Source organism: Hipposideros armiger, unplaced genomic scaffold (genome assembly GCF_001890085.2).
Source record: "Hipposideros armiger isolate ML-2016 unplaced genomic scaffold, ASM189008v1 scaffold_95, whole genome shotgun sequence".
NCBI lineage: Eukaryota > Metazoa > Chordata > Mammalia > Chiroptera > Hipposideridae > Hipposideros > Hipposideros armiger.
This window is the reverse complement of record NW_017731445.1, coordinates 1,542,568-1,561,872: the sequence shown is the minus strand read 5'-3', so window position 1 is coordinate 1,561,872 and position 19,305 is coordinate 1,542,568. Positions and strand designations below refer to the sequence as shown.

Sequence of the window (19,305 nt, the reverse complement as noted above, 5' to 3'; positions counted from 1 at the left end):
AAAACTGACAACATGTACAATGCATAAGCAAAAATGAAATACTAAAACATGTGTATGTAAAATATATTTTTATTTAAAGTTATAAAACTAAAGTAAATCATATGCTCAAATAAAAATTCTCCATTAATGATTCAGAGATCCTTCTCATATGAGAAGATGATTTTATACTGAATATTATACTAGGTAAGAAAATACTTCAAGTGCTAATCATTTATTTTTCTTAGTATTGGCTTCAGTTTTAACTCATTATCTTTCTTCATAGGCATATTTTGCGAAACTGGTTGGCACAATGGAGTAAACTTATTTTGTGTGGCAGGAAATGATTCCTAATAAATTCATACGCAAGTATTTCTGTATAGGCAGAGGTCAAACATAAGACAGAGTCAAGGCAATTTATTCTGAGAACCAGAGCAGGAATCCTTGCTACCCAGGAACTGAATAAAGGTGCTAGGTTTGTGTTATTTCCAAATACTCAAACTTAACTAGTTTTACATCAACTGAATTAATTGGCTATACATTTCACTTATTATAGGGTCTTAAAGAGCAACCCAACTGACTATTCCCCAGTCCGGAATTCTGGCCACAGTATAGGCTATTTCGACACAGTCAGCTGCATCAGACATATTACAGGTGATAGAAGGACCACTAAACAGCCAGAAGAACTGAACTGATATATAGCACAATCTGGTTCAATGTTTGGAAAGAAATGACTTGAGTCTTGACAACAAGTTGTTAAAGATTGTAATCATATATATTCTTTGTATAGTTCTATAGTGAATGATAAATATATGTGAAAATAAGCAAATTCCTTTTAACGACATAGCACCTACCAGGAGTCTAAACAACCAAAAATCTACAAATTTTCTAACATTTGGCAAGGGGAGGATGGTAGGAAATGTTAAATAGGTTTCATGGCACTTAAATGTTAACTTTACTATAGTAACAGATGCGAAATTGTAAACAGAATTACCACCTTACTGTGAATGAAGCAGATGAAAATCTCAAGCAGAATTGAGAAAGGGATCTAAATTGAATATAAATTTTGGTAATAAATACAAAATAACATAATAAACACTAACAGATGTATATTTAAATACTATACATCTATCATATGCTACTATCATATGTGCTTTGATTAGGGCATGTTATGATTGGTCCATGCAAACGTTATCTTTTTATTTTACTTTTACACTTCTTTTGCTAAAAAAAAAATTATTATAAAAAAGAAAACACACAAACAACATTCTTAAGAAAACCTTAAATATTAATGCTTTTCATAAAGTATAAGTTAATATGGTCGCCGGTTCCATTCATGGCCTGATCTGAGCTGCCGCTGAGCTGCCAAGAGGTGGCAGGATGGCTCAGCTAGAAAAAAAAAGGTATATGGGCCAGCCAGCGGTGCATTGGTTAAGAGTTGGCTTGGGACACCAGCTCTGAGCAGCAGGGCCCCGGTTCGGATCCCACATGAGGACCAGTGACGCTGCGCCCTCTACAGCTAAGATGGTGAACAACAACTCAACCTTGAGCTGGGCTTCCGTGAGTCACCGGCAATGGCATAGGCTGCAGTGAAGCTGCAGTGGGCTGCCATAAGCTACTGTGAGTGGCTGGCAGCTGGTGTGAGCTCCCGTGAGCCACTGTGAGCGGCTGTCCAATGGCCGGCGAGCGACTGCCTCACCCGGGAAGAGCGCAATGATAATACCAACATGGGCCAGAGAAGCAACATCCTCCACAACTAGACTGACGAACAAAAGGACAGCAACTTGTCTGTTCCCCTTTCCCCAGTTCCCCAACACTGTTCCCCTCCCCCAATTCCCCAATAAAATCTTTAAAACAAAAAAAGTATAAATTAATATGTACAATTGATACTATGAATTGGTGGGGTTTTCTTATAGTTTCCTACTATTCACAGTCATTATACTTCAAGTTATTTTAAGTGTTAGTTTCATTTACCAATTAACATAATAGAAATCAAGCATCCATTTTGTGTAATGGATAACTTAAGGAGTAATGCTACTTTTCATACTCTATATGGAAAAAAACCAAACTATAAAATTTACCCTGTTAATGTTTGCACCTGCACTTACTTGACCTGGAATAAGCAGTTTAGTTAACTGAGTGACAGCACTAATAAATTCAGTAAACCCAAATCCAGGTGACAAAGATGTTTTTAACAGGAAGTCAGAAATTAGTGTGAAGGTCAACAGAAATGTCTGGAGAAGGTAAAGTAGGAGAGGGATGCGGGATGAGGGATGGTACTGTCGTGAGAGAGGGTGGATGAAACAAAAATGGGAAAAGGCTCTTTGTCCCCAATTTTTCAGTTTTTCTAAGAACTTGATAAGTGGCAGTTCATTCCCTTCCCAAAGAAAATCACTTTCTGGGTGGCCCTTCTCAAGCGCATTATCAGTTCTGGCACCTATTCTACCTCTTTTCCTTTTATGGTAAAGATACAGTTATTTTTACATCTGGGACATTTTACGATTCCTTTGTAAATATAATTTTAAAGCTGAGAGGAAATTAGGAAATCACTTAATCTAAGTAACACTTTATGGTATTGAGAGGGGAACTGCAGGTAAGAGAGGCTATGTATGATTTAGTTTCTAATCTATAAAAATATACTGGTGTGACTAACAGGTTTAGATATGCTGTACTTAGTGTTATGAAAAGAAAGAGACGAATATACGTAAGAAATGCTTTAAAAACACAAAGAAAAAGTTACAGAAAAGGAATGCTCCACTCAGGACTGCTAGTGACCTGCTCTGATGTTAATAAGAAATAGTGAACTGAAAATAAAGGGCTTCAAAGAATGGATTAGAGAAAAGGTACTAAATGATGAAAGTGTAAACACATGTAATCATTACAAACAGAAAAGTATGTATAAAATACGTACTTACCAAATATATGTTCTATCTTGAAGAAAAATCCATAAAATGAAAAATGTAAAGCTTCTCATATTATTTTTTACTAAATTTGTTTCTTACTCAATTTCATTATAAAAACAAACTATATGTAAGATGATGAAAATTGGGTGCTTGCACTTAATCTGAATCCCCAGCCTCCTTTTACATGAAACACGTAGAAAATCAATTCCATTGCTACTTTAGCTAGCTAGGTAGTTCTAAATGATCACTCATTTATATGCTTAACTGAGGTGAAAATAGAAAGCTCAGGTTACAGAGTTTGATGACATCAAATTTTACACAGCTTTCTATTTCTATGACATCATTTCAAAACATTAAAAATCTTGTGTCAAAATAAATGTATTTATTAAATTATAAAAACTTGAAAACTAAATTTGTGTATTCTTAAGGTACTATTTGCTCATAGTTATGAATAGAGCCAATAAAGGTATTTTTCACTGGAATTACTTAGATCAGTGCTTCCCAAAGTGTCTCTATGGTAAAATGCAAAATGGCTTTACATATTTTACTTTTTAAGAATGGATTTAATATACATTAGAAAAATTACATGTTTTCTATTTTAAAAATGAATCAACTAAAAATTATATATTAAGTAAATAACAGTATAGGTGGCATGTGAATATGGCCAAACTTTAAAGTCTAAAGTTTGGAAAATATTGCCTTACATAAACAACTTCTTTGGCAATGAGCTAGCATAATTATGACTGGTAAAAGATGTGAAAGTTCTAAACTACAATATATTTTACTCTCTATAATACTTCTTGGTTTTTAATCTCATAAAAAGTCAGTGTAAATTAGCATAATATAAAAGTAAGTTCTTTCAGTAGAAATTTAAAGTATTTTACTGAATATCATTGAAGAAAGCCTATGAGTGAGAATCACTTCTCTCACTTGCCACTACTAATAAAAACTTCCAAATTCACACAATTGTGGGGTGCACATCAGTAACATTCTGCATAGTACTATACCTACTACATTCTGTAATAGATAACACCACAACACTAAAACGCAACACCCCATTGCCCCAGCCCAGCCTGTGTTGTTTCTCCTCCATACTGGAAAATGTACAATAGTGGCTACCAAGAAGCTAAATCAAACAAATGAAAATTCAAATACTTACTGTCGCTGGGGAGGCCCGAGTGGTGTGTGTCACTGCGTGACCAGAGTTCTCCATTGAATTGCCGATCAGATAGGTTCCTCCCGAGCTACTGATGAGTTGTCCTCCCGTGACGCCCATCTGAATCCCACCAGTGCCCACCATACTGTGGGACGAGACCACGGTGGTCACCTGTGCGGAACTCCCTTGAGTATCAAAGTAATTCCCTCCAGTGTTTTGGCTGTACATCTGCGTTTCTGTGTAAGGATAAGTTGTTGTTCGGCTTTAGAAGAAGAAGAAGAAAGAAATTTACTAGCTTATTTGTATCATCTCATCTAATTTTTTCTAGTGTGAATATGTGTTCAAAATATATCAGGTTAGCCTTTGGAACATGGCAAGTTTTGTATTTTGTATGCAATTTCATTCCCAGAAGTAGTAGGGTTTACTTTCCAACTAAAAGCTACATTCCTTTAACAAGTTCCTCAACACTTCTCTGTACTTGAAAGCTTTTGCCCTCTACTCGTACCCACCTCCAGCACATAAATAGGCTCAGGTCTCTTCCCTCCAAAAAAATCTTGCTGAGTGACTCCTTCAATTCTTTTATAGAACTTCTTGCAAATCCCAGTTTCAGAGAAGCTGGGATCTGGAATTCCTGGGGGCTGATAAGTCAACTCCCCATGCTATTTCACATTCCTGGATGACTTGCAATAAACCTCCATGACGAAGGATGCTTGTAGGGATCTCTTTCTTGACACCATAAGAATCTTGAGCCAACACTTACTAACTCTGGATACTAAATCCCTATCCGTATCTCTTTCTTCTTCTATAGTCAAGCTTCTCCATGATGACTGTGCCACCTCTACATGCCCTCACTTTCCACTTCCCAACAACTGCAGTACAGCTTCTACCCTTAGCCTTTCATGGAAATTGCTTTTAATAAGGTCACTTGCAGCAAAATCTAAATACCAAGCTAGAAGGCTGCTGTCAGTCCTTATCTTTTTTGACCTATTTGCAGTATGACATTGTTGACCACCCGATGCTGCCTTTTCCCTCCTTTCCCTGTTTTGATTAAGCTTGTTTGACTGATTTATTTTTCATTTTCAATTGATTGTAACATATTTTAACATGAATTTAGTTTTTATTTTGAAATAATTATATGCTCACAAGAAGTTGCAAAAATAGTAGAGAGGTGTAAAATAATTTTATTAAAAAATTCAAATATCAGATGAAAATTCCCAGTTCTTTGGCATTCTCTTCAACCCGCATATCAGAGCTAGCCACTACTGACAATTTGGCGTGTATATTTTCATACATTTTCTATGTATACACAAGGTTTCTCTGTCATAATCTCTCCTATTCTGTAGTTTCTATGACATTTCTTTTCCACTTTTCTATTTTTTTTTAACCATTATCTTTCAAGAACATTTTGGAAGCTCTGTTTTCCTGGCACTTTAAATATTAATATTTTCTGAGATGTCCATATTTAGCTCTTTTTTTTTCTCATTTTATTCAGACCACATACATTTACCATATATTATATGACCATATGCTCACAGTAAACAACCTTGCACAAGTTGATTACCTTCACTCTCTTTAATTTCTACTTTAAGAATTTCAAATCTGGGTTTCTAACAACCACCCGGGTATATATAAAATTTAACGTATTAAGTAAAAAAAAAAAGTCCTCATCTCTTCTGCTGTTTTTCCTACATTCCCCCCTCTCAGCAGAGAGCAGCACCACCATCCTCAGCTTTGGAAATTATTGCTGACTCTTTCCTCACTCACAGTGACTTCAGTCACTAAGTCCTACTAATTTTACCTTCTAAATAATTATCCAATTCTCCTTCCCATTCTCATACTCACTGCATTCATTCATATATTCTCCATTATAATCTCCTTCTAATTGGCTTTCCTTCCTCTAATCGGGCTCTCTTCCAATCTATCTTCAATTGTGCTGCCAGGGGAATTTCTCTAAAATGCAAATATGAAAATACAACTTTTCTTAAAAACCTTTCCATGATTCTCTCTTGTCTTCAAAAGGACTTCCAAACCCTTGACTGACCTTACAAGCACCAACATGGCTGGAGCCCACGTACTCTCCGAAGTTGGTAGTAGCAACTTCCTCCAATGCTTTCTTCACTCACACCACACTGACCTTTTCGTGGATCCCCCAAAGTGCCATTTTCTCTTGCCTTCATGCCCTGTTGCATATGGTTTCCTCTGCCTGAAAGGCCTTTGCATTTTTCTGTAACTCCCTTCTTTGTCTTCACCATTTGTAAACTCTTAGCTCAAGCATCACCTTATATCAGAATTATTTCTCTGCACCATCTGCCCTCTGCGGCCACTCCTCACAGGGCGGTTATGTTTTGTTCTTTGTCCTTTCCTAACACCCTGTGCACACCTGATATTTAACTCTCAACATACTTAATGTTAATTTCCTCATGTCTTTATAATCCCATTAAATTCCTTTATCTCATTTGTACCTTCAACACTAAGGCAGTTGCTGGTATACTGTGAGCACACTAGTCAATATGCAAAAATATGATCTGACATAATAGCCAGTTTCATAAATTTCTGAAACACAAATCCTTTTTGTTTTGTTAAAAGATGAGACATGATGCTACACTAGTCATAGATTTGTCTGTGTCATTTAAAACAGGTCATTTGAACTCATTAAAAATTACGCTTGTAAGATAATTTATAATATAAATTTTAGTAAAATAACAATAGTGGGTGATGATAGAAACACCTCCACAGAGAACATTTTTAGAGAGAAAAATGCCATTTAAAATACATATGCAATTCTTCTCATCACTGCTGTATTTCCCAATTGGAAATCTCATTTACATATTTCTTTTATTGCACATTTATTTGATAAAATAAAATAGTCATGCTGATTTCAAATTCAGGTAAAAAGAGAAACGAGGTCATTTAAATCTATGTCTGCTGAATATAACAGTGACCCTATCTGACTGTGCTTAAAATAACACAATATGATATTGATATTTAAGTACAGCCAAATAAGGCATACAAACAGATATAGGACAATAAATACTTTGACAGATGCAAGACATGGTGCCAGCTTTCGTTTTCATAGTCCTAGCAAAAAGTTTATGCATGCCCCCTAGTAATAAGTTAATTTCACAAATGAAATATATAATAACTAATGATAGCTAATATACTGACCATTTACTATGCATCAGGCACTATTCTATGTGCATATTAGCTCAATTAATCTTCAGTTCCTCTCCATGTGATAGATGCTATTATAATTCCTGTTTCACAGACAAGGTGAATAGGTAAAGTAGCTTTGTCTAAAGCACACAGCTGGTAAAAAATAAATTTGGAATCTGCACTGAACCCATGCTCTCAGCCATTCTGTCATATAAAAAGAACTTAACTTGATTCGTGAATGACTGTTGGGGAACAGCCCTAATAGGTGGTACAGGGGCCATGTGAACTTTCTGTTGTTATTTGGGATTTCTTTACACCATAGCTCACGATCTACTAGCCCCACACTACTCTCCTCTTACCTAGAATGGGGTCTGCAGATGTACCCGTAATGGCACAGAAAGAGACAGAAAAAGGCAGGACTATTTTGGAGGATGCTTACCATCACACACTTGGAAGTGGTAAGTTCTATGATCATGGAAGTTGTTATTCTATCACAAGAGAAACATTCTAAGGAATGTAAATCATTCCATTTTTTGGACATGCCTCCTTTATATAATTAGTTCTCAGTGAACATTAGTAATGCAAACAAATGCATCATAGAAAATCTACATCTATAGCCCTCAAGTCAGTATGAAAATATGGTAGTAAAATGCAACCTGCTTTGATTTTCATACTTCCCTCCAGTAGGAGATGATTCATGAGCTAGAAAATGAGCAAAGAACAAGAGAAGAGTAAAAGTCACTAAAGAGTATGTCTAATCCATAAACTATCCTCATTACTGAATCATGACCCATGGGGCTGAGGAGAAGGCTTGCCTACTGCATAAAAATGCACTGGGGTAAAGATCGGCAATTTCTAGGAGGGGAAAAAGACAATTTTATTAGAAAATGACACATCGTGAAATGTTTCTGACTTTGTCTGTGACAAATAAGGTACACTTGCCATGAGAAACAGAGGCGATTTTAAACATTAGATTGGGTCATAGAGGCAGACCATAATATTCTTAGATATTATTCATTAAAGGTACAAAAATAAGCATTAACCTGTTCATTGGAGTACTGTCTGGAGCCAGAGCCAGGGTTATGTGTAGATAACTCCTAAAGGTCTTTTCCATGTCTAAATGCTCTAAACTCCTGAATAAAAACACTGAAGAATTTATGTAAAAAAAAAAAAGCACCAACAGCAAAAACAAGCAGTTCTTTCTTAGGTACTAGAAATAATGACTCTTTAATTCTGATACTGCAGGTTAGCTTATCTTTCACATTGTATAATAAATACGTGTGAGTTATTGCTTGCACACGATTTTCCCCAGAAATTTCCAAACCATGTTTGAGAAAATAACTCAATATTTTCTATTGAGTATATCTGATTGAAAGCAACTATTTCTGGACAGTGCATTCCTGAAACAGCTAAATTCCCAAGCAATTCTGTGCACGTTTGAAAGATGTGGCTGTGTTCCTTTTGTTTGTTCTTCATTGATTGCCACAGATTGTTATGAAAATAATGTCATACTATTTCTATAGCAGAAAATAAACGTTTTTATTGTTCTACATATGTACCCAGTGATGAATGTAAACATGTAGATACGTGCATACTTGCTGACAGAAGCTGCCTCATACCTGACTCTATTACAAGGTTCTATGTAAATGTCAGGATGCAGATCCACTGAATTCAGCAAATTAGCGCTGTTTGCATCCCATCAGACATCAGCACATACCTTGGCTAAACATGACTCTGAATATTCCCTGCTTACTTATTTGCTAGGATGATTATGTCACTTTACCTCAGTTATAACCAAGTTTTCTGTTTTCTTTAACTTCATGTGTCTTATCCACAATTCCACATACATAATATCTCTAAATTATGTGTTTTGTATTGTTTCCAGGTCTTGAATATTCTCCCACCAATAAGCTAGTAAACAATAAAATCAAGCAATGGTATGAAAATGGCAAATTATGGAAATAAAATACCTTGCAAATTTTATACCATAAAATTTATTATGAAGATAGAATATAGATAGTAATGCTGCTCATTACAATATCTTACATTGGTGCAATGTTTTATTGTTTTCAGGTTAATTCATAGTTATTCCTTTAACAAATATTTACTGAGCATTTATTCTGTACCTAGAATAAAAGTAACAAAACAAGGCATAATCTCTACTGTCATAAGAGCTACATAACATAAGGAATAGTTGGTCAAAAATAAAAAGGGAAATAAGATAATCAGAAATTTTCTTAAGTCTATGACAGAGAAAAAAAGAATATTAAAGTCTAATAAATGGGAGGGTCATGCTAGATAGGTTAGCCAAGGAATGTTATCCCTAAATAAGAGATATTAAGGTTGAAACTAAACGATGAAAAGCAGTCAGCCCCATGGAAGAAATACAGATCAGGAAGACAGTACAGCATGTGCAAAACACACAACAAAAGAAAGGTCCTGGTATTTAGGAAGAAATTAGAAGTCTAGAAATGGCTGGCTATATCGAATGAGAAGAATATTAGAAAGAAATGAGGTTTAAAAGGCGGGTAAAGACTAAATATTCAAGTAGTATGATTGTTCTAAAAAATCCCAGTCCCTTAACTTTTACTCAAGGTCTTGTTTCTCAACTCATTAGCCATCTTCTTTCAGTCCTCTCCAAGTACCCCATGCTCTTCTCCAGTTGTCAATGTCACAATATATGCTAGGTACAGTCCAAATTGTCATTTATACATAATTGATTCATTGCTAGCCTCACCCGCAAAGTTCCTGATTCAATAGAACCAGGCTAGGGACCAAAAGGGGGGCATTTCTACCAAGTTCTCAGGTGCTGTCAGTGCTGCTGGTCTAAACACACCTCGAGAACCACTGTACTGGAGGATACCAAAAATGCGAAGCGCAGCTTTCACAGGTATGAAGAAAAAAAGTGCTGTTTCACAGCTATTAGTTATTTTAGTCTATTTCAGTTTTTTAAAACATCAAAGTCTACTCATGTAAAGGAGTGTTATATTCCGGGGCAGCTATCCATGACAGCATTGCTTTAATAGTTTTTGAAGCATACCATATCTGTACTTGATAAGTACAGATAAGTACAGATACAGGTCATGTGCCCTGACAACAGAAGTCAGGGAATTGGATATGAACTTAAATTCACTTTGGTAGAAATGGATCATAAATGATTTTTATCTAGAGTAACTGTTCTAAATTTGCAATTAAGAAAAGTTGAGCTGGATCATATGATAGCTCTATTTTTAATATTTTTGAGGAATCTCCATATGGTTTCCCATAGTGGCTGTTATCAATGTACATTGCCACCAGCAGTGCACAAGAGTCACTTTTTCTCCATATCCTCACCAACACTTATCTCTTCTCTTGTCTTTTTTATTAATAGCCATCAGAACAGGTGGGAGGTGATACCTGATTGTGGTTTTGATTTGCATTTCCCTGGTGATTAGGATGTTGAGCATCTTTTCATGTACCTGTTGGCCATCTATCTGTATGTCTCCTTTGAAAAATGTCTATTCAGACCCTTTGCCGATTTTAAAAGCAGATTATTTGCCTTTTTGCTATTGAGTTGTGTGAATTATTTCTATATTTTAGATATTAAGCCTTATCAGATATGATTTACAAATATTTTCTCCCATTTTATAGGTTGCCTTTTCATTTTGTTGACGGTTTCCTTTGCTATGAACAAGCTTTCTAGTTTGATGTACTCTCTTTTGTATATTTTTGCTGCAGTTGCCCATGGTTTTGCTGTCATATCAAAAAAAAAAAAATCATTGCCAAGGCGAATGTTAAGGAGCTTATCACCTATGTTTTCTTTCAGGGGTTTTACAATTTTAGGTCTTACATTTAAATCTTTAATGTATTTTGAGTTAATTCTTGGTGAGTGGTATGCAATAGGGGGTCCAATTTCACTCTTTTGTATGTGAATATCCAGTTTTCCCAACACCATTTATTGAAGATGCTAATCCTTGTGTATTCCTGGTGCCCTTGTCAAAGGTTAATTGACCATATATGTATGAGTTTATTTCTGGGCCCCCTATTCTGTCCCATTGGTCTATGTGTCTGTTTTAGAACTACCATATAATCCAGCAATCCAGCTTCTGGGTATACATCTGAAGGAAATGAAATCAATATCTCAAAAAGATATATTGATTCCCATGTTCATTGAAGCATTATATACAATAGCTAAGACATGGAAACAGCCTATATATCCATCAAAAGATGAATGGATAAAGAAAATGTGGCATATATATATATATATATATATATATATATATATATATATATATATATATATATATATATATATATATATATATATATATATATATAAAATGAAATGTTATTTAGTCATTTGCAACAGCATAGATGAACCTTGAGGGCATCATGCTAAATGAAACAAGTCAGGCAGAGAAAAACAAGTACTGTATGATCTCACTTACATGTTGTAAATAAAAAATCAAACTCATAGAAACAAAGTAGAATGGTGGTTGCCAGGGGCTGCGGGTGGGAATAACAGGGGATGTTGGCAAAGGGTACAAACCTTCAGTTAGTTATAAGGTAAATAAGTTCTGGGGATCTAATGTACAGAATAGTGACTACAGTTAATAGTATTGTACTGTATACTTGGAAAAAAAAAAGAAAAACTGAGCAACTATATACATGTTTTGTTTTATTTTTTGGTCATAAGCCCAAAAAAGTTTTGTACTGGAAAACAAACAAACAAACAAACAGCAATGTGGTATCAATACTATGTTTATCAGCATCTCATTTCAGTTCCATTCATTTTTCCCTGTGTATTTAAACTACCAAGTAGCCTGCTCCTGTCTCACCTGTCATTAAGTGTTACTTTTTATTTAATTCATTCAACAAATATAGCTTGAGCACCTATCATGTACAATTGTTCTAGGTATTAGACAGAGAATTAGACAGGAAAAACAAACAAGGTGCCTGTCTACATGAACCTTACATTCTAGAGGGGTAAAGACAAATATTAGATAAGTTAAAAATAGATAACCACGAGAATAAGATAGTCATAAATATTGTGGAAGAAATGTGGTCTCTGTTAGACAACAGCAGGGAAATATACACAAAGCTGAGGCCATAGAAAAATTATGTGGCCAATAATATGACTGAGGAGGATCCAGTAAGTTATGAAGAAAACAGAAGAATATAGCCAGAAAAGGCAAAAGAAGATAGTGACTCAAGTATAGATAAGCTGGCTGGTTGACCGTTAGAGATTAAGAAAATTTAATCTAGAAGAATGTCTGTTATATTTAACAACTAGAGATCACCAATGACCATCATAGAGCAATTTCATTATAATGTGAAGAAGAACTTGGAAGAGGCTGAAGAATATGTGGCCAGTCTGCTTCACTATAAAGAGGAAGAGAGAAATCAGGCACTTATTAGAGATGGATATACTGTCCAGTGGGACTTGCAAAAATGGATGAAAGCAGCTATAGCCTGTATGTACGTTACTGAGGCCAAACATGGTACTAAGTCCAGGGAAATGGGTGGTATATCCCATACCCGACGTCACACGCACCATTGACCTAAAAGCAGTTTGGGGCCTTGGAGCATTCGCTGGGAGGCGACTCTGCTAGTCTGACTCCTTTTGAGGGCCAGACTAAGATTTGTTGGTACTGTCCTCTCTAGAACCTTCTCATCATTACGAAGCTCAGCCTTCATGAATCAGTCTTAGACTGTATATAGCTGGAGGATTATACTCATATCCTAAAAGACTTTAGTCGCCATTAGGCACAAGGTCGTGATTCCCAAGCTTTTCAAATGTATACTCCCTTCCCCCCAACAAAGATTTCCCACTCTAGCTTCCAAACCTGTGTTCAAGCAGACATTTGTATCATGCTTTACTTTTGCAGTTAGTTTTATAAGAGTAACTGAGCTAAAAGTGAACATATTTTTTCAGGCAATAAAAGACCTGGTCATTAAGTAATGCTTTCAATTATTAATCCCCATTTTCCAGGTTAGTAAATCTAGGTGCAAGTATTTTATTTGCCTGAAGTTAAATTATAGTCAGTGGGAGAAATGATAATTGAACATGGGTCTCTGAAGTTCATTTAAAAAAATTAATAACACAAGTTGGATCTAAACCTAAAGAAGCATATATGGCTTCTTTCATTTCTTCCTTTCTTAAAAAACAGAGGGAAGAGAAAAATTAAGTGTTTAAACTCTCCTCAGTGTTCTCTTATAGAACTATTCTGGATGTCAAGGTTCAGGTTATGAAAATATCACAGAAAAAAATTGCCATTAATATGCATCATTTAATTCTACTAATGGAATATAATAAAAAAGTATATAGACAGGGCAGTCAAAGAATAGCCTTCCCTCTTAAAAGCTATTTAACTAAACCACTTGATGTTAAAACGCTGTTAAATATGGACTTTTCTCTATATTTTATGAATATCCAAAGAACATTCTGTAGTCACAAAATAAAACCATAAAAATATAACAAAAGAGATTCATATGAATGACAAAAGACTCTTAAAGAGTCATCAGCCATAAAAACATCACTAGTTTATTATCTATCTACAGTAAGATATACAATAGTATAATGTATAAAATTTACTAAAAAATTTTTTTTGTAATAGCCAACCCTTCTCCCCAACTGCCCAAATAATTCAGGATCAGAAGACCATCATCTGCAAATCACTGGAAAGGAGGTCAGACAATATGAACTCTGGACACGAACTAGCCAGTCAAATTATTGCATTGCTCTGTGTCTCATTTTACTCATCTGTAAAGTGGAAGGAGTGGAATAAACGATCTCCATGAACTTCCTAAGTCTGACATTCTGAGAAGCCATATTTGTAAGTCTTCGATTTTGGGAGAAATGGGAATTGTGATGTGATTAATGAAATGGGCCCTCTCTAATTGTAGAGATCTTGGTGCTCCTTTCCACAACAGGGCTGTTCTTCCTCTAAGAGCTTCCTAAGTAACTAGCCATTTGCTTCTTAAGCTCTAAATGACAAACCGGATCCTACTCCAATTTGAATGAGCATATCAGTAGAAGCATAAGTGAAGAAAGCATCTTTTCCATCTCAATTACAGAAACTCCATATGACCATTTCTTTTAAGCAGAGAGCATTTTAATAAGAAGAAAGCTTAATTTTACTTGCAAATCCTGAAACTCATATTTCACTAAAGGATGAAAAATGAACTTGAAGAATATCTCTTTTAAGATTCCTTATTAATAATTTTTAAAGTGTATTGAAAAAATAATTGGATGGTTTCAGAAAATGCACTAACTATATGATCTTCAAGTAGACTATTTAAAAAATGAGTCCTATACACATGCTTATGGATTTTGAATAAATCTATTCAATGTCACTATATAAATAATGTACCACCTCTCAAAGTATGCCATTTGATGTTATTAGATATTATTCAGATAAAAGAGTTCTGTGGTTTAGTTTTAAAAACACAACGTTTCTTTCCTATAGGACTACTCAGAGCCTCTAAAAGTGTAATAAGAGGAATTTAAAGTCCTCAAAGGAAGGGTCTTCATGCAATATTTCCCTGCTTGTGTACCACAGAGCTCTGTTAGTCACTAACATTTTGTGAAACACAGTTTGATAAATTCTGTCTTGGGATTGATGAGAAATCTTTAGTCTAAACAAAAAGATATGAGAAGGTTTTCTACTGGTCAAGTCTTACAAAAGTTATCCATACAATGAACATTTGGGCGTTTTAAAACATTGATCATCTCTCAACAGTAGATAAGCTTCAAAGAGTAGTTGATACAAAACCAAAAATCATTTAAAATTAAAAAAACAAAAACAGGATTTCTTAATTTGGCCATGATATAGTTTGATGTCTTTATTTCTACCTTGACTAACGTGAAGGAGGAGTGAGTGGGGAAAGGATGAGTAAAAGGCATTGCGGGGAGGGAGGGGTATAAAAAAAATAATTGCATTTAAAAAAATTTATTTCTTAGCTACATCAAGAAATTTCAATTGGATTGGACTCTCTCTCCATGGCATGAAATGTTTCTCAGCTGGTTTAATTATAGTATTCGAAATGATTAGAGATCATAAATTGCAAGAATCTGTAGAAATGAATAAGGCTATGATCCAACCTTTGAAAAAATATTCTTGGAAAAAACTATTGCAAGAAAATATACAGATGGTGCAGCCTGGGTGACTGGAGTGGCAATGATAAAATAAACAGGAGCAAAAGTGAATTAAGTTACCTCTCCCTTGAGTAAAGAGCTATTCTACTCCCAACTCCCAGCACGTAAAGCAGTCTCAATGGTACATTGAAATACATACTCACTCACTCACTCACTCACTCACACTATTAAGCCTGTCATGCTGGCAATAAATGTCCATATTCACAGTGAGAACCAGGTAAACGCTTTCGTATCAACCAATTGTAATGATTACACATTTTCCTAAGTGATGACACATCTCTGTGACTGCTACCATCATCTCTTGAGTGAGACCCCGTGCATTATGGTTACTCGGCATGGGAATGCTGGTGACAGGAGCATCAGTGAACCAGTACTTACTAAGCATGTACAGGTTGTAGGGCCATATATTGTTCAAGAGTGCAAGCTCTGAGCAACAGGGTCGCCGGTTCAATTCACCACCCGAGCTGAGCTGCGGCTGAGCGGCCAACAAGTGGCAGGATGGCTCAGCTAAAAAAAAAAAATTTGCCATTCCTATCTTTTGGGAGTATCAGCGAGTATCATCAGCAAAAAGCATTTATCACACAGAAGTGGAAATCTGACTGTGATCCAGGTCAGGGCTCACACACTAGCTAGCTATTAATTCACTGCAGTGGAATAGAAGAATATAGAATACCCTTTCCTAACACATGTGGAAGTGTATCAAATAAAAAGTACATAACAAAGCCTAAAATGAAAATTACAGACAAAAACTGTACACAGTCAAATGTCAGCACTACAAAATTAAAGAAAAATTGGAATGGCTTATGCTGAAAAAATTTATTTTGGTTACATTTGAGAAAAAATGCATAGTCCTCTAGCTACTAAAATGTTGACTATAACTCATGGCAACGCAATGTTTCTTTAGTGAATATGAAAATGATGCTACAGAATGTTTAGTCAAAAATTAAATTTGATAATAATGAAAGGTTTTTAAAGATGCATTGTCTTTATCTTGACCAAGGGTGCACATTTATGATATTATAGGCTGGAGCTGAGATACAATCTGGGACCATACAGACAGGGTCAAAGCTAATTGGACTTTGTGGAAAATGAACTCATGACCTAGACCTCATTAGTCATGATCTAACCAACTGAACTAATGGGCCATAGAAAGTACTGGTTGGCACGAGATATTTACTTTTAATCATTTCTGCACTTAAGTGGGCCATATAATTTTAAAGACTCAACTTTAGAGATGCTGTTTTCCTAAGGTTTTGTGAATGAATTGCTTCACTGATCACACATTTATCTATTATGTGGAAGACCCTAAGGTCAGTGGTGAAGTAGTTCAAAACTGTACAAGGCAATAACACAGAATTTAGAGTCATAAATAGGAAAGAAACAAAATGTAAAAAAAATAAGTATAGCACACAATTTTTAGCAATCACTAATGTTTATCAAGTGTTTACTATTTCCCTGATGCTACACACAACACTTTTGATAACCTAAGTTCATTTCATAGATGAAAAAGCACATTCTGTAACTTTCACAAAGCCGCACACTAGTAATCTCTCCATCCTACCTTGGACCAATGATAAATGGCTGTGATAGATACTGTAGAGTTAACTCTCTCAACACCCATTCCAACTGCCTTACTGCCTTGCCGCCTTGTAGCACACAAACTTGAAAGCTACAAACTCACATTCCCAGATTCCTGGGCAGCTAAGGATTACTAGGTAACACAGTTATGGCCAATGAGATGAAAGCAAAAGTGAGCTGGAGGTTTCTGGGAAAGCCTCTGAATATATACCGGGGGTGCCAAAAAAATGTATACACATGACTTGTATTCATCTTTGTTATCAATATATATTGAATATTATAATTTTGATACTGTTTTTTCTTTTCTTGAAATGTACATACACTTTTTTGTCTCTCTCTCTACATAGAGCCAAATTTTATATATATATATATATATAAATAAAATTCAGAATACATATTCAGAATATATATATTCAGAATATGTATTCCAGACAGCAAGAAGAGGAAACGTAAAAGAAGAGGTTTTCTTTTAATAAAACAAATATTATCTTTATTTAATAATCTTTGCTATTTAAAATACAAGTCAAATGTCAACATTAACAATACAATCCTCAATACTCAACAGTGCTTTGGAAGTCTGACTTTTCTAAGAACCAGACAGGAAAGCCTATGTGTATAATAATGACAAAAGACCTCAGGAATTACACACACAGGAGGGCAGTTGCGAACTGAGCGAATGGCACTGCCCTAGTGCACTTGTCTCATGGCCAAAAGACAATGTTTTTAATTTCTGATGTTTTTTGTACTTGAATTTCAAATAGCCTATTTATACAGAACAGTCATTTAAAAAAACTTACTCCTAGTAGCCTAGTGTTGTAAAAATCAGGTAATCACATTTCAAATACATGTTTTCCTTTAAAAAAGAAAACAAAAGCATTTAAAAAATTCTGGAAACATTCCTTTTTTGAACTATGCAAGAGACAACTGAAGTGTTCCCTAAATTAATCAAGAATTTCCACATATATTTTATTATACTTGGATTTTTGTGGGTATATATTCATACACACACACAAAGTCCAATTATATATGTATTCCTCTTCTTCTACATTGTGCAAATCACTAGCACCGTGTGTTGCAAATATAAAATAAGCCTTATTGGAGAAAATCTTATAAGTTGACATATAACAGAGGGAGCATGGCTGGACTGTATACCCCATGGAAACTGCTCCAATAGAGGATCTTTGGCTTCAAGAGGGAGAATTAAAAAGACTTGCACAGACAAACTTACATTGCTCCATTGGTATAGACAGTATCGCTTCCTTCCACATACTGCACCTGAGCTGGGTAGACATGTTGTACCTGCTGCACAGTCTGTACCTGCTGTACCTGAAAAACAAATATTAGGACCTTGGTGAGAGGTAGACATGAAAGAATGCACAGTGTTAGATTTACCTCAAATATTTCTCTAGGGTATTGATAAATGTGAGAGTGGCTTATGATGTAATCCTGAACTTCCACAACATAAATGCATGAAATTTGGGAACAGTATCAGAAAGGGCATTAAGCACAGAAGCAGATCCAGAAATATTCATACAGATCTCCTTGAGTCTGATGCTGAATACTAAGCTGCACATGTGTAGGGAAAAGAGATATTCAATTCTGACCAGCCAGTTATATGACCTTATTGAACACCTAGGGCATTCTGTAGAAATACAGTAATACCTTGGTTTGCGAGCATAATTCATTCCGGAAACAAACTACTCGTATTGTGAGACATCATTCATTTACTCAGTTAAATGTATTAGAAATGCTTGCTCGTCTAGAGGAACACTCATAAACCAAGTCACTCGCAATCCAAGGTTTTATTGTACCAGAAGGGTGAAGCCTTAGGAGTAGGGCTAAACTAGCTCTAGAGTAGACTACTTTAGGTCCATCCTAACAAAGTTAAAAAATAAGCCTTGAAAAAGATTAAACTGATCCACAAGTAACTTAACTGCCTACACAAAATAAAATTTAACACTTTTAAAGAAAGACAGCAAAATCCAAACATACAAAACTGTAAGAATCTTGTCCAGCATACAATAAAAAATTATTAAACGTGAAGAAGCAGAAAAGTGTGATCTATAACCAGGAGAAAAATTAATCAATAGAAACAGATATAGAAATGAAAGACAGGAAGTAGCAGAGACTTTAAAACAATTATAAATAGGCTTGGGCTGGTCGAGTAGCGCAATGGTTAAGAACTGGCTTGGGACGCCAGAGGGCCCCGGTTCGGATCCCACATGAGGGCCAGTGACACTGCCCTCTACAAGCTAAGATGCTGAACAACAGCTCAACCTGGAGCTGGGCTGCTGTGAGTCGCTGGAGGCGACGGCGTAGGCTGCAGCTCCTGTGGCAGTGGGTTGCCATGGGCTACCGTATGTAGCCAGCAGCCAGCGTGAGCGGCCAGCAGCTGCAGTGAG

General features: G+C 35.5%; 1 protein-coding gene across 9 annotated transcripts in view; it reads right to left on the bottom strand.

The window, feature by feature from the left end:
• RFX3 (regulatory factor X3) overlaps positions 1 to 19,305 on the bottom strand; it is a 253,383-nt gene that overhangs the window by 77,307 nt on the left and 156,771 nt on the right. For 8 of the 9 annotated variants that reach the window (XM_019645933.1, XM_019645927.1, XM_019645929.1 and 5 more), the window contains 2 exons: positions 18,132 to 18,229; positions 4,039 to 4,297 (listed from right to left, as the gene is read on the bottom strand). In XM_019645933.1, the coding sequence (XP_019501478.1) occupies positions 4,039 to 4,297; positions 18,132 to 18,229 (357 nt within the window). Of the gene's footprint in view, positions 1 to 4,038; positions 4,298 to 18,131; positions 18,230 to 19,305 lie in introns of those variants that run through there. The other variant, XM_019645932.1, reaches the window with a different exon arrangement.